The 25,363-nt window shown below is 36.7% G+C and overlaps 1 protein-coding gene across 1 annotated transcript; it reads right to left on the bottom strand.

The window, feature by feature from the left end:
* Positions 1–21,271: 21,271 nt before the first annotated feature.
* On the bottom strand, positions 21,272–24,267 carry LOC107809232 (uncharacterized). Its single transcript, XM_016633861.2, has 3 exons — positions 23,803–24,267; positions 22,136–22,200; positions 21,272–21,730 (listed from the first exon to the last, which is right to left on the bottom strand). The coding sequence occupies exons 1-3, from the start codon at positions 23,900–23,902 to the stop codon at positions 21,521–21,523; spliced, it is 375 nt and encodes a 124-aa protein (XP_016489347.1). The 5' UTR covers positions 23,903–24,267; the 3' UTR covers positions 21,272–21,520.
* Positions 24,268–25,363: the final 1,096 nt, after the last annotated feature.

Raw genomic sequence — 25,363 nt, 5'->3', positions numbered from 1 at the left:
ACAAAGCGAGTCCCAAGGACAACTTTCCACTACCAAATATCCACATTCTGATTGACAATTACGCCAAACATGAGCTTGGCTCTTTTGTGGACTGTTATGCAGGTTATCATCAGATCTTAATGGATGAGGAAGATGCGGAGAAGACGACATTCATCACACCATGGGGAACATACTGCTACAAGGTTATACCTTTCGGGTTGAAAAATGCTAGGGCAACTTACATGAGGGTAATGACAACCATATTTCACGTCATGATACACAAGGAGATCGAGGTTATGTGGATGATGTAATCATAAAGTCTAGAAAGCAGTCTGATCACGTCAGAGATTTGAGAAAATTCTTCCAAAGGCTTCGCAGGTACAATCTTAAGCTCAATCCTGCAAAATGCGCATTCGGTGTGCCATCCGAAAAATTGTTGGGAATCATAGTCAGCTGCCAAGGTATTGAATTGGACCCGTCAAATATTAAAGCTATCCAAGAATTGCCACCTTCAAGGAATAAGACTGAGGTGATGAGTTTATTAGGGAGGTTGAATTACATCAGCAGGTTTATTGCTTAGCTTACGACAACTTGTGAGCCTATCTTCAAACTGTTGAAGAAAGATGTTGCGGTCAAGTGGACAGTTGAGTATTAAGAAGCATTTGATAAGATAAAGGGTATTTGTCAAACCCACCTGTGTTGGCACCACCAGAACCAGGGAGACCTTTGATTCTGTATTTGACGGTTTTGGACAATTCGTTTGGTTGTGTGTTGGGTCAGCATGACATTACCAGCAAGAAGGAGCAGGCCATCTATTATCTCAGCAAGAAGTTCACATCTTACGAGGTTAATTACACTCACCTTAAGAGGACATGTTGCGCCCTAACTTGGTTAGCATAGAAGTTGAAGCACTATTTGTCATCTTACACTACTTACCTCATCTCGCGTTTGGATCCATTAAAGTATATCTTTCAGAAGCCTATGCCTATAGGGAGGCTCACAAAGTGGCAGATCTTGCTCACAGAATTTGACATCGTCTATGTGACCAGGACCGCGATGAAAGCCCAGGCTTTGGCCGATCATTTGGCTGAGAACCCAATGGATGAAAAATATGAGCCTTTGAAGACTTACTTCCTTGATGAAGAGGTGATGCATATTGATGAGTTGGAACGAGTTGGAGAGACAGGTTGGAAACTTTTCTTTGATGGAGCTGCTAACATGAAAGGTGTTGGGATATGAGCTGTATTGATTTCTAAAACAGGACATCACTACCCTGTTACGGCTCAGCTTCGTTTCTACTATACTAATAACATGGCTAAATATGAGGCATGCATTTTAGGTTTAAGGTTAGCTGCGAACATGGGTGTCCAGGAAGTTTTGGTCTTGAGGGACTCGGACCTTCTGGTGCATCAGATTCAAGGGGAATGGGAAACACGAGATCTAAAACTCATACCGTACCGGCAATGTTTGCATGATCTTTGACAACGGTTTCAATCAGTAGAGTTCAGGCACATTCCAAGGATCCATAACGAAGTTACTGATGCTTTGGCTACCTTGGCGTCAATGTTACATCATCCGGATAAGGCTTATGTCGACCCGTTACATATTCAGGTCCATGATCAGCATGCTTACTGTAATGTGGTAGAAGAAGAACTTGATGGAGAGCCTTGGTTTCATGATATCAAGGAATATATCAGGATGGGGGTATATCCGGTACAAGCCACAAGCGATCAAAAGAGAACAATTCGGCGGTTGGCGAGCAGATTTTTCTTCAGCGGAGGAGTTTTGTACAAAAGGACTCCGGATCTTTGATTGTTAAGATGCATAGATGCTAGACAAGCCACGACTATCATGACCAAAATATATTCTAGAGTCTGGGGACCGCATATGAGTGGGTACGTGCTGGCAAAGAAGATTCTCCGAGCAGGTTATTATTGGCTCACTATAGAGCGAGATTGTATCAGTTTCGTGTGCAAATATCATCAGTGCCAAGTGCATGGAGATTTGATTCATTCTCCACCATTTGAATTGCACACAATGTCTGCACCATGGCCTTTTGTTGCGTGGGGCATGAATGTCATTGGATCAATCGAGCTAGCCGCGTCCAATGGGCACAAGTTTATTCTGGTGGCCATTGATTATTTCACAAAGTGGGTTGAAGCTAAAACTTTCAAGTCCGTGACCAAGAAAGCAGTGGTCGATTTTGTGCACTTAAATATCATTTGCCGGTTCGGGATCCCGAAGGTAATCATCACAGATAATGGTGCTAATCTCAACAGTCATTTGATGAAAGAGGTATGTCAACAATTTAAGATCACGCATCGCAATTCCACCCCATATCGCCCCAAGGCGAATGGAGCAGTCGAGGCAGCCAACAAGAATATAAAGAAGACACTTCGAAAAAATGGTGGAGGGTTTTAGACAGTGGCACGAAAAGCTGCCTTTTGCATTGCTGGGTTATTGCACTACTGTTCGTACTTCAGTAGGGGCAACTCCTTATTTGTTGGTATATCGCACTGTGGCGGTGATACCTGCGGAAGTTGAAATCCTGTCCCTTCGGATTGTCGCTGAGGCCGAAATTGATGACGATGAGTGGGTGAAAACTCGCTTAGAACAGTTGAGTTTAATTGATGAGAAAAGATTAGCAACAGTGTGTCATGGCCAGTTGTATCAACAAAGAATGACAAGAGCATATAATAAGAAGGTACATCCACGGAAGTTTGAAGTGGGTCAGTTAGTATCGAAACGCATCCTTCCTCATCAGGCTGAAGCAAAAGTCAAGTTCGCCCCAAACTGGCAGGGGCCATTCATCGTAACGAGAGTGTTATCCAATGGTGCTTTGTATTTAACAGATATATAAGACAAATGCATAGAAATGGCCAACAATTCTGATGCGGTCAAAAGATATTATGTATGATCTCTTTGTTTAAATTGTGTTTGTTTGTACTTGGCATGTTTTGAAGATTGGAATGACGAAGGCATTTTGTTCTGCTATCTAAACACTTTATCCTTTGTTACCCCTTTGAGTCTTATTTATTTTCTTTCATACCCCTCTTTTGGAATCAGTAGCAAAGATCAGAAACGCAAGCGTGAAATATAAGTAAAGGAAAAAGAGAAAAGAAAATAAAAAAAAGAAGAAAAAGAAAAAGAAATAAAAAAAAAACAAAAAACAAAAAACAACAAAACAACAAAAAGAGAAGAAGAATAAAGAAAAGAAAAGAGGAGAAAGAGGAAGAAAAGGAAAGAAAAATCACAACAACAAAGTAATTCCTATGTCATGAACTACGTTCGACCTGATTCCTTTTAAAGGATAAGTAGGCAGCCTCACAGTTCGGTTCCATCAAAATTAAATCCCAAAAATCCCCAAGCAAAGAAACTGGGGCAGAAGTTATGGTTGTTGCAAGAAATCTGATTCCAAAAGTTGTAATTTTGAACCCATTTAAATTATTTTGCGCCTTTGAGACCCTTTCTTTCTAACCCTATCTAAAATCTCACATTACGGTCCAAAGAAAGACCTTCCGAGCAGTCTTAGAGAAATGTCAAGTCAAGCAAGGGGAGGTAATTCATATCAGGGGCAACACTCTGGTCCAAGCAGAAAAATGTTAAAAATGAGAGAGTCTTATTGGTGAAAACCCTCACGGGCACCATAAGGCGACGGGAACTGAGAGAAATATTATTGGTGAAAACCCTCACGGGCACCGTAAGGCAAAAGTGAGTGGATATATGAACAAATGAGAAAGGCTTGTGGGAAAAACCCTTCAGGGCACCACATACCGAACAAGGTCAAGGTTTTGGCAAAGAAGTCAGGTTATGGAAACTCCGGGGCAACAAAGTATGGCAACTGAAAGTTGGTTGGTTGGACAGATTGGGCCGATTAATCCGAAAGGCATGTCATGATCATTGGTACCAGCTGTTCCACTCAGATAAGTCTCTTTCCTTTTTCCTTTTTAGCAAGTCATCCAGCTTTGGACTTTCTTTATCCTTAACTCTCATGGTCATTGCATTTCATTTCTTTTGGGGTTTCATTTCTCTAAGATGTTTCAATGTCAGTCTTGGTCAAGCAAAATAAGAAAGGATTTCAAAGCTTACTACCAACTTCCAAATATTGCAAAGCACAGTATGGCTAGAACATACCAAAGATAGCATGATGTAGAGTGGGATAAAATGCCATCAAAAGATCCACCGATGGAATGATTTAGTAATTTCATGGGAAATGCAGAGGCTCAGTAAAAGGGGTCAGAGGTGTAAAACAACATTTCGTGTATAGAACAATCGGGTCATCCGAGGTCATGTGGGTTGAAAGATAGCCAGAAAGTCAAGAGGTTCAGAGCTAGTTCGGGGAAGCCAGTCAAAACAAAGCACGGCAGCAAGGAAACTTTCAGCAAGAATGCCACAAACTAACCACCACATTTTAAACTGACAAGATTTTTCTTTGATTAAAACAGGGGCAGAAAGTTTCGATCGTTTCGGGGAAATCCTCCATAAGGAAAGGCAAGCACAAGACAGGTTTGACCGTAAGTTCTCAGGACCCGCCTGGATAATGGGATTTCATTTCAAGTTCTCAGGACCCGCCTGGATAATGGGATGTCATTTCAAGTTTTAAGGACCCACCTGGATAATGGGATTTCATTTCAAGTTCTCAGGACCCGCCTGGATAATGGGATGTCATTTTAAGTTTTCAGGACCCGCCTGGATAATGAGATTTCTTTTGAAGTTTTCAGGACCCGCCTGGATAATGGGATTTCATTTCAAATTTTCAGGGCCCGCCTGGATAATGGAATTTCATTTCAAGTTCTCAGGATCCGCCTGGATAATGGGATTTCATTTCAAGTTCTCAGCACCCGCCTGGATAATAAGATGTCATTTCAAGTTTTCAGGAACCGCCTGGATAATGGGATTTCATTTGAAGTTTTCAGGACCCGCCTGGATAATGGGATTTCATTTCAAGTTCTCAGGACCCGCCTGGATAATGGGATGTCATTTCAAGTTCTCAGGACCCGCCTGGATAATGGGATGTCATTTCAAGTTTTCAGGACCCGCCTGGATAATGGGATTTCATTTCAAGTTTTTAGGATCCGCCTGGATAATGGGATTTCATTTGAAGTTTTCAGGACCCGCCTGGATAATGGGATGTCATTTGAAGTTTTCAGGACTCGCCTGGATAATGGAATTTCATTTGAAGTTTTCAGGACCCGCCTGGATAATGGGATGTCATTTGAAGTTTTCTGGACCCGCCTGGATAATGAGATTTCATTTGAAGTTTTCAGGAACCTTCTGGAAAATGGGGCCTAGTTTAAAATTCAAAACAATCATGAGTAGCATAATCTAGTATAAATGCACTACAAAGGAATATAAGTTGGTTTCAAAGTTTGCAAGTTTGAGATAGGATTCAATTAGGAGTTGTCAGGACCTTCCTGAATAATGGGACCTAGCTTTAAGATTTCCATTAGATAACAAGATCTAGCAGAAGTCATACCTTTAGAAAACATAATTCAGCTAGGAGTTTCAGGACCCTCTTGGATAATGGGATATAGCTTTAATTCTTTCTTACTTTCAGAAGATATGACTTAGATTTAAAATTGTCGCTTAACTAAGAGTTGTCAGGACCCTCCTGGATAATGGGATGTAGTCGTAAGACCTTCTTAGATAACAAGATCTAGCGGAAGTCATACCTTTAGAAAACATAATTCAGTTTTTAAAACTGTCATTTAACTAGGAGTTTTCAGGACCCTCCTGGATAATGGGATCTAGCTTTCAAATTCATAGAAATATTTGGTGACATGATTCAATTAACACTCATAGATGCTCCCAACACCAAACTGGGGCAGGAAAATTTCTTTTGTTTTGTTTGTTTTGTTGTAATCAGATTCAAAGGCAGCAGTTTCAGATGAACAGTTGAAGTTTTGGCAATCAGGCGCCCACCTGGAGAGCAAGGGAATACAGTTAAAGTTTTGGCAAGTAGGCGCCTACCTGGAGAGCATGGGAATACAGTTCAGTTTTGGCAATCAGGCGTCCACCTGGAGAAAAGGAAATCATTTCAGATTATAATTTGAATTCAGCAATCAGGCGTCCACTTGAAAAAAAGGGAGAGTGTCTCAGATCACAACTCAACAAAGGGACTTCCCTAGGAGAATACAAGTCAACAGGGCAACAAGAATCACAAGATTAAGTTTGAAGACACAGATAGGATTTTTGTAATGTATAGATCATAGTTTAGTCTAGCTTCTTTTATTTCGGCATGGTGTAATAAGGAGGTCAGTAAGCAGCAACAGCAACAACAGCAACAGTGAAATCACAGCTTCATGGTAGTCCCAGCTACCAAAACTTCCCGAACTACACTGAACTGATTCTTTTATAGCCAAGGATATGTAGGCAACCTCGGAAACAGGGTGCGGTCAAATATTTCAAAAATGCTTCCCGCGGAGTATTCAAACGGGCAAAAATAGCTCGTATCCGCTCACTTTATCTTTGCACAAAAACTCTCCGTGTTTTCGAGCAAAGAGGGGAAGTTGTGAGCACGTGATTTTTGCCTTATATGAATTACTCCCACAAATTCAAGAAAAATAAATTTTTCCATTATTTACAAATTTTTGTAGCATTTTGTTAATTGTTGGCATTTGTTTGTGCATGTTTAATTTTGCTTGATTCACGAAAATACAAAATACATTGCATTTGCATTTAGGATTTAATTTTACATTTGTTAAACTAATTAGTAAATTAGTTGTTTTATAAAATGAAAAATCACAAAAATAGTTTGTTTTTGAACTTTTTAATTTTAATTTTGGAATTTTGGTAGTTCTTTTCCTTAATTTGGGTTTTAATTAATTGTGATAATTATTAGTTAGAGTTAATTAATTCAATATGGTAGGATAATTTGTATTAGGATTTAATTTAGGTTTTAAGTCCTAATTTTGGGAAAAGAAAAGTATTAAAAAAAAAGAAAGAAAAGTTTTTTTGGAAAAGAAGGGAAAAGAAGGAAATTGAATATGAAGCTTGGTTTGGGCCATTTTTGGCTTAAATTTTATAGGCCCAAATGCCCGTTCAAATTGAGCCCCAAGTCCACTCGTTAACCCGGTCCAAGTCCTACTATAACCAAACAACGTCGTTTCCTTTCTTTCCATCACATCCGTTGATCTCATGTGATCCAACGGCTGTGAACTAGGCACCAGTAAATATATTAGTGTCCTAAACGGACCCTCCCCCCTCAGAACCCCCTCAGTCTCTTCGTTTCCAACCAAACCCTAGAGACGCCGCCCTAGTGTCCACCGCTGGTTGCCGGCGGCGTCGTTCCCAAATCGCCCCATCTTTACACCACATAACCACCATGACCCCCTTATTCCAAACCCCCATTCCGCTTCCCTCGAATCTTGCTAGAACGTCTCGAATTTTAGATCCAAGTTCGAGCCCTAAAAGTTCAAAACCAATTCCTGTCAAATCTGGTGGCATACATCGACTCAAGCCTTTGTTTTCCACGATTAGGAGGCTGATGTACTACAAAACTGATGTTGTTCGTCTGTTCTTGACAGAGAACAAGTGAGTAGCATCAGTTTCGTGTGAATCAGGATATCAAATGTAATTTCGAATTTAATCGGTGAGTTTCTATTCATCTCTATGTCCATTTTTGGTTTTATTTCACCTTTTGTCCTTCTTATTTTCTTCTCTTGTTTCTTTGGTTGAAAACTTGACCAATTTTTCGAGTTTGAATTATTTTCTGTTCGATTTTCCCTCTATCTCTTTTTTAAATTGTAAAAAACTTGTTCTCCGATTTTCTTGGCCTGTTGAGTTTTGTTAATGTCATAGTTAAATCTCTGATCTTCCTTTTTGGTTTTAATCTCATTAGTTTAATTTAATTAGTTTCGTTCCCTGCCTATTTGTGTTATTAATCAGTCATGTAGTTAAAATTTTAGTCTTCAAATCATGTAAATGTTTGTTTTCTCCTGCTCTTGGTAAAATCACAGAAGTTAGTTTCGATTAGTGGTTGTTTGGGCTTTGGGTCATTTCTGACCCATTTGCAAGAGAAGCCCGTTCAGTTGGGTTTAATTTACTGGGTTGACTTGACCCATGAGGTAAGTTAGGGTAATTGACATGGGTTTTAAGGATAGTTTAAGGAGATTGGGTAGGGGAATCTCTTGTAACTGATTGAGGGAAGCTTCCTAGAAGCTGGCTTTGGGACTTTACTGAAAATACTGATTTTAAGTTAGGGATTGAATAGCAAAAAAAATAAAATATCAAAAGGTTTAAAGTGCAAATAAGAATCCCTTTTATGCTGCCCTAAGACTTGCCTATAAAGGTATCTTTTCTTCTTTCACAAGAGAGAATTTTAGAAGTGAGAAAAATTGCAGAAAAACAAAAGCGACTGAAGAATTGGAATGAAGTTACTGTTTCATTGAGTTCCTTCTCTATTTTTTTACAATTTCCAATTTGCTGAAACAATATTTTATTCAATGAGTGGTGGAAATGGATTAAATCTGGTTTTCAAAAGCTTGGTTTGAAGTTGATCTATTCCCAACTCGATTGGGACTGTTTCTTTTACTGCTTCATATCAATTTTCCCTGGTTGGAATTGGTTTGCTGAAACTGGTGTTGCTCTGCTGTGGTTTCTGCCGATACCACATTTCCTTGCTTCCTTTATTTCATTTCCAGGTACACGACCTTGTAACTCCTTTGGTTGTGAAGTGAATTCGAAGAATGTCATGTTGTGAAGAAATGAAAATCTTGCTACCTGCTGATTGTTTTCCTTTTCTTTCTGCTTTTATTCTGTTTCCATTCGAGTTCTTAAGTCACATTTACTATCTAAGGTGTTTGAATTAATGTAGTGTTATGAATATTTGAGGGTTATTATGGTATTTGTAATTGGACTTTTTTTGGTGTTCACTCATTCAATCTGTGCTAGAGCTATCTGCTAAGGAATTGTATGGAGTAGTCTAGGGTTTGTTGAGTAAATCTGTTCGCCTAATAGTATTAGATCAAAGTGTGTATTCCACAAATAATATTGACTTCTCTGTATTCATTTGTTAGAGTACGAATCTGTGTGAGTGAGAGTTTAAGTATCTTGTTGAGATCCAAGTGATCTATATGTTAGCTTCAGAGATTTTGATATTATTTGGAACATGCCTACTTCGGGTTGAGTTCATTAATTAATTGGAAATGTAACTGGCAGGTCCGTTTTAATTAGTTATGCATGGGCACTTTCGATTGAAAATGGTGTTAGAGTTTCTGAACGGCTAATAAATTATCTTGTACTTGAATAACTTGAATCCATTAGTAAAGAGTTAATTTCATCTCATGCTTCATGTAGTGTCTTGATTGATCTATAATTAATTCATTGGGTATAAGAGACGGGTTCAGAAACTTAGGCCCAATGTTGGCCCAATTAATGAAATCAAGGCCATTTGAGATTGCTAGTGACCTTCCCCACATTAAAGGAAATGTGCACAAATATTCTGATGTCCACGCGATGCAGGGGCTCGATATTGGGTCTGACCTTCAGTAATCACGAGACTCAAAGTTTGGGCTCAAACTGTGTAGTCTCTTGTTTATTAAGCCATCAGTTCATTTGTGCTAGATTAAGCCCATTTGCTTGAATAATCAACTTTTTCTTGCAAGCTTTTTGATTCGTTTAATAGAGACATTTAATTACATTTGGCGTCTTAATCAATTAGGCTCTTATTAATGTTTGAGGTGTGCCACCCTTAGCAAATACAGTTGTGAGCACGTGATTTTTGCCCTATGAGAACTACTCCCAAAAATTCAAAATAAAATGGTTTGTTTTGTTTGTGATTTATTTGTATTTTTTGTCTGTGCCTGTTTATTTCTTCTTTAATTAAGAAAAAATACAAAAAATATGTGTTGCATGTGCATTTAAGATTTAATTTTACAATTTAGGAATTAACAAGTTTGTTTACAAAATGGGAAAATCACAAAAAATATTTACTTTGCATCTTTTGCATTTAATGTCCGAATTGTGTGATTTTTATCATTATTGATGTTTAATTTCGTGTAATAGTTATTATTAAGTGTCAATATTTTTAGTTAATTACCAAATTTACAATTTAATTAGGATTTTTAGTTTTATTGTTGAAAAGAAAAAATTGAAAAAAAAATAATAATAATAAGAAGAGTTAAATTCAGTTAGGCTAATTTGGCCAAGCCCAAATCCTTACAGCCAAACTAGGCCAAAAACCAGCCCATACCCGCCCAAATCCAGTCCACCTGCAACTCAACCAAACGACGCCGTTTCAGGCGTTTCAATCTGGACCGTTGATCTCAGCTGATCAAACGGCCCCAAAGCTTTGACCAAACCCGGCCCCCGATCCGTCACTCCAATACCCGGACCGCCCCAGTACTACTCCAAATGACACCGTTTGAGTTAAATGAACTGATCTGGACCCTCGATTTCTCTTGATCGAACGACCAAGATCAAATCCCCCCATTATATAAATGAAACCTCATACCCAGCCCCCCAGTCCAAACCCCTGTTCATCATCGTCTCTCAGAGACGAAGCCCTTCCCCCAAACCCTAGCCGCCATGGCATCCCTTCGCCTGAAACCCGGCGGCAACGACGCCGCCGGCTACCAAAATAACACCCCTGAAACTCCTAACCCTCCCCAATCCAAATCCCTCACCCGTTTTGCTCGAATCAACCTGCAGCTTCTCGAATCTTCAATCGAAGATTCGAGCAAAACTTGAAACCCACCCCAACCAGTCCCAAACTCACACCAAGGCACCCCCTGACCACCCTCGTTACAGATCTGTTGACTGCTTGCCTCGAATCAACCTCCAACTTCTCGAATCTTCAATCGAAGATTCGAGCAAGACCTAGATCTACCCCAACCAGTCCCAAACTCATACCGGACATGTCCATGACCTCCCTCGTCACCAAACCACCGTTGGTTTGGTTCGAATCTGGCTAGAAACACTCGAACCCCAAATCGAAACGTAAAAACCCTAGAAAAACCAAAACTGGTTTCTGTCCGAAGTTTAAAAGGTTTTTGGTGTTTAACTGACCTTAGTCAAAGTGTTCTCAGTTGAGAATACTCGATTAAGGTCTATTTGACCTCAAAAAAGTTCAAGTACGAGTTGATTCAAGTCCGTCTGTTCTTTGTTTCATTTTAAGGTATTTTTTGTTTTTTTCTTTTATTCTATTTTTGATGTTTTAAATGTCTGTTTATGTGTTTAGTATTGTTATATTAATTTTTCAGTTTTGTTGATTGTTCTGTTCTTCTCTCTCAGGCCTTTTTATTTGGTCGAATTTGTTTCTGTTCTTTGTTGTGTATAATTATAGGCTGTGTAATCGATTCAAATAAGTTTCATCGATTAGTTTAAGTTTTATTACAAATCCCTATTCTTGTCAATGCTGCTTGAATTGCCTGATTATCTATTTCGGATTGATTGATGTCAATTGTTGTAGGCAATCGGTTAATTAGTTTTCGTCGATTAATTCGTTCTTGTTTATAAACCAATAAGTTCGTCAAATGGTTGTTGTATATGCTTGATCTGTGGACACCTAGCTTCAGGGCATTGTCAATAGGCTGACAATGAACCTGCATTCATGTTACCTGCATTCACGTTCATTTTGGTTCAGTTTCAATTTCAGTTTTTATGATTCTGTTGAGTTCTATGTTATGTTAGTTTGGTTTTGATTTAAATCCAGTTCATTTTTGTTTCAGTTGGAACTCAACCTTAGTCATTCAGCTGTTAGGAGAATTGGTTATAGCTGTTAGTCAGATTTAGTTTTAAATCATTGTTAGTTTGAACAGATTTTAGAGTTAAAAGGTTTTAATACGGATGAATAGATTATTAGGGGCAATAATATTAAGGGGTTTCAGGGGTGATTTGGGAATGGAACAGTAGGGTCATATTTTAGTGTTAGTGACTTGTTAGTGGGGTATTAAATGTCCTTAAATTAATAAGGTAATGGGGAACAAGAGGGAATGGGGGCTGAAAATAAGGAAAAAGTTTTCCTTAGTGGGGTTTAAGTGGAGAAAAAGGCAGATTTTGAGTGGGAAAGGGGGTCAGACAGTAAGTTTGAAAGGTCGGGCAGTAAGTTTGAAAGAGAGGGCAGGTTTGTATAAGAGGGCAGAATTAGGACTGAAGAGGGAGGATTGGGAAATTAAAAAAAGGGATTGAATTTTGAGAGCTGGTGAAGTTGAAAAAGAATAGCTACTGTTTTTCATTGCCTGGTTTAGGATCTGAAATAACTAGAACTTTTTTCCTTTTACTTCTGCTCTATACTTGGGGAAGTTTATAGCTGCTGGTTATTTGTTGCTGAACTACTGTCGCAACTTTTGTTTGCTACTACTGCTGCTGCTGATCCTCTTTTTCTTCTTCTTGCATTGTCAATACCAGGTACATGCTTCGAACTCCCTTGATGTATTTCCTCGAAGTTCACAAATGGAAATATTCACAGATTTGTGTTCATTTGTAGGCTGCATGTTGTTTACAATTGGATGAATTGGTAGTTAATTATACCTAGTCGATATTTGTTATGTGTTTTGTATTATGTGAACAGTGGAGACATATGGATTGTAATTAAGAGCTAACTGAACTGCTATGCTCATGTTGACATGCTGTTAGTTTACAAATTTGAACTGCTATGCTCATGTTGACATGCTGTTAGTTTACAAATTTGAGCTGCTAGGTTGTCAGTTCGCTTTACCTAAACATGATATGAGCTAGAGTTTGTGGTTATAACTGTTGCGCCGGTATTTTAGGAGTGAGCTTACTTAAAGGATGATTTTGTGATTGTTGGCACTAGAACGTATTCATCCATTGGTTAGCGTATCTGTTTGTTGGTGATCTTAAGGTAGAACTCAATTGTTATAAGGTTTTGTTGGCCTTCCTGATTAGTTGGAAGTTTGATTCCTATTATGGCTCCACCTTGGTGACTGATTGAAATATATTTGTGACTTATTGCTTACTGCTAATTGACAAAGGGTACACTCTATTGTTTCTGTTTCTATACCATGTTCTTTCCAGGAGTCCAGGCAACAAAATCCATTAAAAATGAAATACAACAACCCATCTATTTATGCTTGAATACTAGTTGATTATAGTTACAAAAGCTTATGTCTAATAAGCGACGAAAACAGAGGCGAACGAACTTGAGATTTTGAATGATGTCATATAATATTTGTTTGGTTGTGCTGATTTTGGTTCTGAATTATTCTGTTAATGGGCCGTTTCGATAAATGTTTAAGCCATAAGGCCATTCTGAAATAAGGAATGTATAGCCTTGCAACTCATCTGGGCCAGCCGCCAGCCCAATGCCATTTCAGCTGAACGCTTAACTTCAATTTAACACAAGCCCAATAGTTATTAAGTTAGCTTGAACATTAGCCTAAAATAATTAGAATTCCTTTAAGCTCTCCTTAATTAATTAGGCTCTTGCGATTGGTTTGAGATGTGCCATACCAAGCCAACAATTATGGTCCTCACTTAATTAACTTTAATCCTTTAGAAATCGAGGTGTGCCATTTAGTGAATTTTCCATGGCCTCGCAAAGTTAAAAACACGTAGTGGCTTTTAAAGGCAATATTTTAATAAAGTTATTTTCGTAAATTTGGGTGTGCATTTATGTGACCCAAATCCAAATCTCAACGAAGTCGAAATGTGTCGCTAATCACGGGTACATTGATTGTGACGTGGTTCGAGATGCATTTCCACGACGTTGCAAATTCCTTTTAAAAATAATGAATGAGACGAGCCTCGACAAACAAAAATACACAAGCTGTGGGGTCCTCTATACGTGTTGGTAAAATTACTTAGACTTCGGGATGGGCCGTTTAGCAAAATTTCACGGCCCTACCCAAAATAATGATACGCTAGTCGCTTTAGGCGCGTATTTAATAATGTTATCTTCTTAAACTCGGGTGCACATTTATGTGACTCAAATCTAAATCTCAACAGAGTTGAAATGTGTTAATAACCACGGGTGCATTGATGTGACGTGGTTCGAGATGTATTTTCACGATGTTGCAATTCTCGGTAAAAAATAATAATAATAAAAGCGGTACACAGTTAAAATTTGCACATAGATTCAACATGTATTAAAAATCAAATAAATAAGCCGAATATGATAGTTGAGCGACCGTGATAGAACCACGGAACTCGGGAATGCCTAACACCTTCTCCCGGGTTAACAGAATTCCTTATCCGGATTTCTGGTTCGCGGACTGTAATACAGAGTCAATATTTTCCTCGATTCGGGATTCAACCGGTGACTTGGGACACCATAAATCTCCCAAGTGGCGACTCTAAATATTTAAATAAAATCCCGTTTCGATTGTCCTTTAATTGGAAAAACTCCCTTTTACGCTCCCTTAGCGGGGGTGTAGCCGAAAAAGGAGGTGTGACAACAGTTTATGGCCCTCATGAGTTAGTTTTTAAGCCCTTTAATTAGAATAATTCGAGGTGTACCATGCCAAACAAATATGACAATTGCATGGCCCTCGCTTAACTAATTTTGATTTAATCTTTAGAATTCGAGGTGTACCATTTAGTGAAATTTCCATGGCCCTCGCAAAGTTGCAAACGCGTATTTGCTTTAGGTGCGTTATTTTAATAATATTACCTTCCTAAACTCGGGTGTGCATTTCATGTGACCCAAATCCAAATCTCAACAACGTTGAATAAATATATTTAGGATTGCGGGTGCATTTCATGTGGCGCGGTCCAAAGACATGTTTTAGATGGCGTTGAAATCTTCCTTAAACTAATTAAAAGTTGTTTAAAGTTAAATTGCATATAGGTTCAAAAGTGTTTTAAAATCAAATCATAGGCCAACTATAACAGTTGAGCGACCGTGCTAGAACCACGGAACTCGAGAATGCCTAACACTTTCTCCCGGGTTAACAGAATTCCTTACCCGGATTTCTGTGTTCGTGGACTGTAAAACAGAGTCAATATTTCTTCGATTTGGGATTTGAACCGGTGACTTGGGACACCATAAAATTATCCCAAGTGGTGACTCTGACTTTAATAAATAAATAATCTCGTTTCGATTGTCACTTTAAGTTGGAAAAAACTCCCTTATACCCTTTACGGGGTATAGTTAAAAAGGAGGTGTGACACCAGCAACTATCACCTCTAATCGGCACTCACATGCACTTCTGTTAGCCATCACCACCGCCGATTACCATATTAATACACACACACACACACCAGCAACTCAGATATATATATATATATATATATATATATATATATATATATATATATATATATATATATATATATATAGAGAGAGAGAGAGAGAGAGAGAATAATAGATTAATTAGTATTTTATTTCAATTTTACGTTTATCAATTTTTAAATAAAGATAAACTTTATATATTTAGATGTTAAAAAACAAACAATCTTAATCATTTGGTATTCAGATTTTAACACACATCTTGATATTCAGATGTGTATTCAGATTCAAATATTTAATCTTAATACATATCTTGATATTCACATATGTGTTCAGATTCAGACGTCTTAATCTTAAAAAGAAACAAATAAGGCCTTAACGTTTTTACAAATTTTTCTTTTTAAAAAGAGAAACCACAAACTTAATTAAGACATATAAGGCTTCAAAGTCCAAAACGAAGAAGCCCGTCAAGACTTAGTAACAAAGAAGCCCATTAGGACTTAGTACCTTATTTTATTTGTAAGAAATTAAAACATAAATCAAATTGAACAAAAATATTGCTACTCTAAATATAAAAAAACATCACGCTAGGGTTCTGCCAAATCAAAAATCGAAAGAAACTGTCCATCCAACTCTACTCTCTTCTGGTGAGTGGTAACCTCTATTATATTATTTCTTCTTTTTTCTGTTCTTTTTTGTTATTGTTTCCCTCTTATATTTCACATATTTGTGCTAACAATTTATACAAAAAATTAATTTTTAATCTTTGATTTTACGGTTGTCCCACATTTTGACCTTTATTCTCTTTGTCAATTTGTACTTTTGTGTTTCCCAAAATTTCAAAAGTCGAGTTCCCGACAAGATATGTGGTCCTACTTTCTTGTTTTAGTTTCTTAATTACTTTCTTAGAGAGACCAATATCCTTAATAAAATTAGTGACTTTAGAAGTTTTTAAACTTTGTGTTTGATCTATTGTTGACTTCAATCTACAGCTATCGTTAAGCTACGAAAGATGCAACTAGCGTACAATGAATGTCAATCTTATTTTATATTAAAACGGACAGCATCTCCCCGGTTTTCCTTGCTTTTTCAAGTCCATCAACCAACTCGAAACAATACAACCTTCACCTATATATTTTCAGCACCACAACACAAATCAAGCTACACAACAACAAGTGCATAAACATCACCAATGAAACTACTATTTAACACAATAAACGACAAGCTCGGATTGAATTTCTTTTGAACCATTTAAACCAAAAGTCATTCATTCATTCATTCATTCATTCATCATTAACTTAACAACATAGCCAGCATGATATTAAGTACAATGGGATGACTTCTAACCTCCTATTCATCTCCTAATTCACCCTCAAACAGCCGAACAATCTAACAACAACAACAAGTACAACTTTCCATTGTTATGTTGTCATTTCCCTTCATATTCACAGTACCAACAGCAAGTTCGACATGTAGATAATATTTTATAATAACAACATCATAAGAAAGTCATTTTCAAAGGATTCCGACCATTTAAAGTTCACGGAAACAACTTTTCCAAAATAGTCCATTAAAAAGAATAACATCTCACTTATTTCAAGTATCCTCTTGTAGTATAAAGGCCAGGATAGGGCCCCGCCACACCAATCAATACATGTCCAAAGCATACTGACCAAATAGGCAACTCCGAAGCAAGTGGAGTGCACCAACACCTTCTGCTGAGCTGATAGCTTACTAGGAGGATTGTCAACCTGTCTATCAGGACCTGCGGGCATGAAATGCAACGTCCCCGGGAAAAACTGACGTCAGTACGAATAAAGTACCGAGTATGCAAGGTAAAAAAACATAAATAAGAACAAAATATAAAGAGATATAGAGGAGATACAACATGTAGCATCTGAGTACCTCTGAGGGCTACTGACGTGAAATGCCTGATACATATATATACATAAAATTTTAAAACATACGCCTCTGTGAGCATCATCATCGTATCGTACCCGGCCATAACCAGGGGTGGAGCTACAGTAGTGAGTGCGGGTTCGGACGAACCTAGTGACTTTTGCCTGAACCCTAGATTTGTGTTGAAAACTTTAGTGTTCCTATGTGAATTAATATGCCGAACCCATTAACAAAATAGCTCTGGTTTCAGCGGTCAAGGTTCTGGGTTCGGAGCCAAAGGATGCAGGTTCGATTCTCCCTGAAAGTAACTTAGGCCTCATTTGTTTGCACTTAATGGAGGTCTGAATCTTTAATCATTCAGATCTCAGACATTAAGTGCGTTTGATTTTAAAGTCTGAATCTTAAGCATTCAGATCTTAATCATTAAGTGTATTTATTTTCTTTACTTTACTACCACTTAACGGGTCTGAATAGGTCTGTATGATTAAGACCTATAACCAAGACTTAATTTCATTAAGATGCTATCATGAACAACCATTACTACGAACTATTACCACCACATACCATTATCAACTATCATCACCACCACCATGCTCAACCATAGCCGTCGACACTACCACCACCCACCACCCTACCACCATCATCCTCAACCATAACCACACGCTCGTTAACCTTGACTACCACAACTAACCACCTCCTCACCATCAATAACCATAGCCGGCATCATGCACCATTATAAACTACCACCACCCATCATCACCTTCCTCAATCACTACCACAACCACTACCACCCTCACCATTTATTAACTATCACCACACACCACCATCCTCAATCATAATCGCTATCGCTATAAATCACCACTAGCCACTACCCAAAACTACCACCATCAACGAAAACACCAGCAACCACTGCCTCTAATCGGCACTCACATGCACTTCCATTAGCCATCACCACCGCTGATTACCATATTAATATATACATATATATACACACAACCCAACAACCACTGCCTTTATATATATATATAGAGAGAGAGGGAGAGAGAGAGAGAGAAAGAGAGAATATTAGATTAATTAGTATTTTATTTCAATTTTCCGTTTATCAATTTTTAAATAAAGATAAATTTTATATATTTAGATGTTAAAAAACAAACAATCTTAATCATTTGGTATTCAGATTTTAACACACATCTTGATATTCAGATGTGTATTCAGATTCAGATATCTTAACCTTAATACACATTTTGATATTCAGATATGTGTTCAGATTCAGACGTCTTAATCTTAAAAAAAAACAAATGAGGCCTTAACATTTTTACAAATTTTTCTTTTTAAAAAAGAAAAACCACAAACTTAATTAAGGCATACAAGGTTTCAAAGTCCAAAACGAAGAAGCCCGTCAAGACTTAGTAATAAAGAAGCCCATTAGGACTTAGTACCTTATTTTATTTGTAAGAAATTAAAACATTAATCAAATTGAACAAAAAAAATTGCTACTCTAAATAAAAAAAGACATCACGCTATGGTTCTGCCAAATCAAAAATAAAAAAAAACTGTCCATCCAACTCTACTCCCTTCTGGTGAGTGGTAACCTCAGTTATATTATTTCTTCTTCTTTTCTGTTCTTTTTTGTCATTGTTTCCCTCTTATATTTCACATATTTGTGCTAACAATTTATACAAAAACTTGATTTTTAATCTTTGATTTTAGGGTTGTCCCACATTTTGACCTTTATTCTCTTTGTCAATTTGTACTTTTATACTTCCCAAAATTTCAAAAGTCGAGTTCCTGACAAGGTGTGTGGTCCTCCTTTCTTATTTTTAGTTTCTTAATTACTTTTTTAGTGAGACCAATATCCTTAATAAAATTAGTGACTTTAGAAGTTTTTAAACTTTGTGTTTGATCTATTGTTGACTTCAATCTACAATTATCGTTAAGCTATGAAATATGCAACTAACGTACAACGAACGACAAACTTATTTTATATTAAAACGGACATCGTCTCCCCTATTTTCCTTGCCTTTTCAAGTCCATCAACCAACTCGAAACAATACAACCTTCGCCTATATACTTTCAGCACCACAACACAAATCAAGCTACACAACAACAAGTGTATAAACATCACCAACGAAACTACTATTTAACACGATAAACTACAAGCTCGGATTGAATTTCTGTTGAACCATTTAACCCCAAAGTTATTCATTCATTCATTAACTTAACAACATAGCCAGCATGATATTAAGTACAATGGGATGCCTTCTAACCTTCTATTCATCTCCTAATTCACCCTCAAACAACCCAACAATCTAACAACAACAAGTACAACTTTCCATTGTTATGTTCTCCTTTCCCTTCATATTCACAGTACCAACAACAAGTTCGACATGTAAATAATATTTTATAATAACAACATCATAAGAAAGTTATTTTCAAAGGATTCCGACCATTTAAAGTTCATGGAAACAACCTTTCCAAAATAGTCCATTAAAAAGAATAACATCTCAACTATTTCAAGTCTCCTCTTGTAGAATTTGGCTCAAATAATGCAACCAATACACAAACAAATTCAATCACATGTAGTAGGATATTATACTCACCTTAACCAGTAGAAACAACACGAAATTTATGCCAAGCACAACCCACAATAATCCTCAATGACACCACAACACTATAAGTCTCACTTCTTAAATCAACTTTTGGTGTTCAAGTGGTGTGTGAACACTTGTAGTTCGCCTTGAAAATCTAATATATATAAAGGAAGGACTGATTATTACCTTAATCAACAACAACAACACAAAACCTGAGGTTACTTTACTTTGAAGAACCCTCCAAAACAACCACAAGCTGAAGAACTACGATCTAGCAAGCATCACGGAGTTTCTAGCGTTGAATTCATATTTTTATCTTCGGTTTTCACCCTAGAATTATGGAGCATTTAGGAGGGTTTAGGGCTGTTTTGGACGAGAAAAATGAGTTAAAACGATTTAGAATTGACTTAAATACAAGCTGGGGTTTTACACCGACTTTGTGGGTCCCATGGAAGCTACTTGTGCAGTCTTACAAAAATGCGAATATCTCTCTACTCCGATGTTGTATCGATGAACGGTTAAATGCGTTAGAAACTAGACTCGTAGACCTTCAAATTTGGTAGGTAGATCACCCCGTAATTTCAAGTATATTTATAAAAAAACTCAGCTACATTTGACCTAATTTTAAGCATATTTATGAATGTAACTTGTGATGACCTTTGCCAATTTTGTTCCACAACTTGCTTGTCTTCAAAGCATAACACACGATTATCATACGACTAAAATAACTCTTAACATAACCTCCTTAAAATGTTAAGCACTCTAGTCTCAACCCAAAAGTACATGTTATAACATTTCAACTTGTCGACTTTCGACGAAACTTATTTTCTTCAATTCGTTTAGCTTCTAAGCCTTCCAACCCTCTTGGTACTTGGTATTTATGATCTTAAATATTTGTAACTTTCGTGGTAACATGATTAACTTACTTTGTAAGCTTTTCAAAGATGATTTCATTTTTGAGCTTACATCAATTGACTTACGGCGTACTCTTACGTACGAAAACATGAGGTGTAACAATGATAAAAAAGATGAATAATATTTCACTAAGAAACTTTGTGCTTTTAACATAACTAGTTTTATAATATGCGCATTGCACGTGTAGCTTATCTAAATGAATAAAAAAATTATATAAATACTATGTTTGATTTATAAAAAAATAAAAATAAAAATAAAAAGTTTAAGTTCCTAAAAAATTACTAAGAAATATGGATTCCATATAGCAATCTCACTAAAGGGATGTAATAGCTACTGTCCTCGATCATCAATCAATACATTTTAAGAAAATTGTTTGTCAATATACAAACATCGAGAGAGTTTAAAGAAAATCAAAAGATCATTTATAAACAAAAATATTTGTCCAAAAGTGTGGTTTTTTTTTTGGGGGGGGGGGGGTGTTAGTTCTATATATATATATTTTTTTTAAAAAGTCACTAGCAGGAAAAGTTGATTAAAATAACAAAATATATCAATTTCCTAATATCCAAATTACAAACCATAATAACATTATTTGTGGTAAAAACACAAAAACAAATGATAGAATAAACTTTCACATAAAAAGAAATATGTAAGAAGTTATAAACTTAACACTATCTTAAATTACTTATAAATAAATACAAAGTATGATTTATTGTTCCTTCCATTGTCCTTCACCCGATTTTTGCTCTATCACTACTGGTACTCAAGATTATTGTCATTAATTAACTCATGCAAGTTCTTCAGGACAAGTCAGAGGCATATTACAAGTACGAAGCTGTAATACACAAAGCTCCATTGAAATTTACAAGAGAAGTAGGCAAATATTAAAAAGACATGGGTTTTTTCGAAGTTATTAATGTACTACATTATTGTTCTAACTTATAGAAGAGCCATTTCGTGGGAATGGTCCTGACTGACTCCTGAGATAATAAGAATAATAAGCTAATTATGGAAATCCAACAGGTTTCGAGCGAGTTGGTGGAGGAGGCTGCTTTGGAATATAAGGCATAAGAGGAGTTCCATGTTGAATAGGTCCAGGTCTTACTGAAGCTTTTGAGCTTGGAACTGGATCTATCGGTCGGTAATCCTCCAGATTTATCTTCCCCACACCGCCCTCGTCTGTGCTCGTGCTCGTGCTCGGTCCATAGTCATTGCCCTGCAAATTGGAAAAATAAAAGGACATTAGGTTTTGAACCGTGAACAATCGATACTACATAACCCTTCTGTATACTGTAAAGAAAGAAGACTATTATTCAGAATGGTCATCTTAATTTCATAACCTAATTCATGTCATTTAATTTACTCATTTTTGCCTTCCCATGTAAGACAATCTAAACGTTTTATATGTATATCACGGACTATCTAACAAGAAATACAGGAAGGTACAATTTAACAAGCTAAAGAGTAAATTTAACACCAATATCTGTGTTATTAAAAATTGTATAGGTTTGTGGGATTGATAAACCGCCTTTTGATAGAGAGGTTCTCTGTCCTTAAGGAATTTTAGCACAATAAAAGAACAGTGATGAGCAAAAGAAAAGGCCAGCAGAAGTGCAATTACCTGTAGCTTTCTGCTTCTTATGGTTATTGCCAATTCATTATTCTCTTGCCAAGTTGAGGACATTCCTGTGGTTCAATTATATATATAAGAAGGCTAAATCAACACCCTTTGTATGAATACAAATGTCAGCTTAAATCCAGAGTTAGTAGCCTCAGTATATATAGCAATATAAAGAGAGTTATACTCTTCTAGCAGGGAAAAAAAAAACGAAAATTGCACACCAATAAGATTCACGGTATGTTAATTATCGTCAGTAAATATTTGAAACTGTATTTTAAACATTTCAACTTTCACCTGAAAACAAATCAAAGAAGCACGTGATCTTTGTGCTCTACTATATCATGATACAAAACAGCAACAAAGAACGGCATAAGGAAGTATATATATTTGTAATTATGCTGCAAATTACTTTTCCTTCCTGGTACTATTTCGCTATTGGTCACCCAAGAATATTTAACCTTGCAACATGGTGCTTACTCACCTATGCCCTATGCTACTCAGAGTTAAACTAGTGATGCTTTCAACTATTGAACTTCTGGCATCTAAGGTGCAACATTTACGCTTGTATTACTCTCCACAACCCCATTTTGGATTGTATACTATGATAGAGTAAAAAAAAATTATATTGGCACTATACCAGTATAATCTATTCAATAATAGTAAGTAGTAAGTGTGGTTCTTATAATAAATGTAACATATATACAGTGATGATAAGATGAAGAAACACTTCCAGTTTACTCAACCAAAGGCGAACCCAGGATTTGAAAGTAGCGGGGATACATGAGCGGATTGCTCAACCAATGCGCCCATCCGACTTTTGATCATTAGAGGTTTCAAGGAAAATATATGACCGTTTCCAATATATATATCTAGAAATTTTAGGTTAATGTGATCCAGTGACCCCTCTGCTCAAAACATAGGTCGCCTTTTATTTGTCAGTACAATTTATTCTATTATAGTAAGCAGTAAATTTACACTATAAATACACTTTTGTACATTGTAAATGCACAAGACTTTAAAGTCGTTTTTTTTAGTTCCTAAGGCAGAAAACAGCTAGCTAGAAAGAGTGATTAAGAATATGTGACGTTAGTCACTCAACTTCTAATCTTTCAATAGGTTAGACCCCATATAGTCTCGAAAAATGAATTTAGTAGTAACAATTTTAAATTGGAAAAATACATATTTTGCCCCTCAAACTTGTCCCGAAAAATTATATATATAGATACCTAAACTTTGTGGGTGATCCTTTACCCCTATTCTTATTCAATTTGAGTCTAACAAAAAATGAGATAATATAAAACAACGATAACATACCCGATATGATTTCACAAGTAGAGTTTAGGGAGGGTGAGGCATATAGAGGACTTACCCTACCTTATGTGAGTTAGAGAAGCTGTTTCCGATAGACGCTTGACTCAAATATATATTTTTCCGCTCGTACATATTTGCTAAATATGGAGGAAAAAAAAGATAAAAAGCTATGCTATAGATCAAGTCATTAAGGCTTGCAAAGTCTCTTCCATTAACACTTGATATCAACAGAGCGACAGACTCAACAGGCAATTTAGCAAAGCATATTAAGAACCTAAGCTCAAAAATAAGTCAAATAAACGAGTTAATGGCACATAAATATGGCAGATCTTAGGCTAAAATGAAAGTATTTTTACCAGGAGGCGATGAGGTGTCTTCTTTGCCATAGGAAACAAAGCAAACCAAAGCAGTCACCATTGTCAAGAACAAAACAGAGAACCCAACAAAAGCCTTCATAATGCGAGTACACAAAAAGAGCTCACCAACTGAGAAAATAAGAGTGATCTGAGTTTTGCTTCACACCCTTTCAATAAACACAATTTGAATATTCAGCCCATTATTTGAAAAGTTTGTTCGAAAGCCGCGTTTTGTCACCTTATTTTCGGATTCTGAAAGCCAACAATGGACCAGAAAATCCGTGGAGATAAGAAGAATTAGGAAAGCATTCTAGCCCATGTTGCACTCTCTATATGTACATGTATAAAATAAATTACTATCGTAATAATACTAAGAAAAAGAAAATGGAAAATAGATAGAAAGAGAAGTATTTGAATAAAGAAACGGTTTTTTTATTTTTTATTGAGGCATGAAGAAGAGCATGTGGGTGTCACTGTATTTCGAGTGCAGTGAGTATTGGGGAGCAGTAAATGAGAGAGTAAATGCTGTTTGATGTTGAGTTGCAGAAAGAAACAGTGGGGAATGAAGCGAATTGAATGCCACAGTATGGTGAAAAACGAGCCATTGCAGTCTTTTGATCTTGAAGATTGTTTTTTTGGACACGATACCACATCTCCCCTGTTACAGCAAGAGGGAAATTTTTTGGCTTCTTGCTACACTCAAAAACTTATTTCTTTTGTTTCTCAGTATCTTACTCTATTGTGGATGTCAATGGTCAAAAAATGGATACTGCATGTTGTCTAACAGCTTGTTTGGATGGTTGTTACTTGTTGTTTCATAATACATCGTATTGTATTATACTGTATTGTATGATGAATATAATTTTTGGATAGCTTGTATTATTTATCGTCGTTTCATGATGTCATACACCAACAATATGAATAATAATCAACATTACTAAGAAAAGATAGGATACAAAGTAAAATTATTATATAACAAACAAAGTAGGACAAATGATAAAATATGATTATTTTATAATAAAAAGGGCAAGATGAGAGGAAAAAACAAGATAACGCCGCCGCCACCACACCAAATCAATCGTTATATAACGTGGCACTTTTTGTCATTACGTAACGACAGATCTAACGGACGATACAATAAAATTTGATTAATAATCAAAACAAATATTGTACTTAAAGTAACAATACGATACGATACGATACAATACAATATGTAACAACCATCCAAACAAATTGTAAAGTTTAACCTATCGAAGACTTCTGTTAATTTATTTGAACTTTAATGCAATACTTATTAGTCTCATTTTATGTGAACAGGTTTGTATACGGGTGAAACTGGACCAATGCGACGCCCCGATTTCCAATGAGGTAAATCGAGCAAGAGACGTGATGACAAGGAACCGGAATCGAGGCAAGGGCCTCATCGAGCCAGGGTCCGGGGGGCATAACACCCACCCTCGGGAATACTGAGGCCATGACCTCGGATCGGTCCAAACCTCAAAAGACTTCGGAGAACGCCATCGGGCAACCGAGCACGAATGACGGAAGACTGTGATATCCG

Source organism: Nicotiana tabacum, chromosome 16, assembly GCF_000715075.1.
Source record: "Nicotiana tabacum cultivar K326 chromosome 16, ASM71507v2, whole genome shotgun sequence".
NCBI lineage: Eukaryota > Viridiplantae > Streptophyta > Magnoliopsida > Solanales > Solanaceae > Nicotiana > Nicotiana tabacum.
The sequence above is the reverse complement of the archived record's forward strand: the minus strand, read 5'-3'. Positions and strand labels throughout refer to the sequence as shown.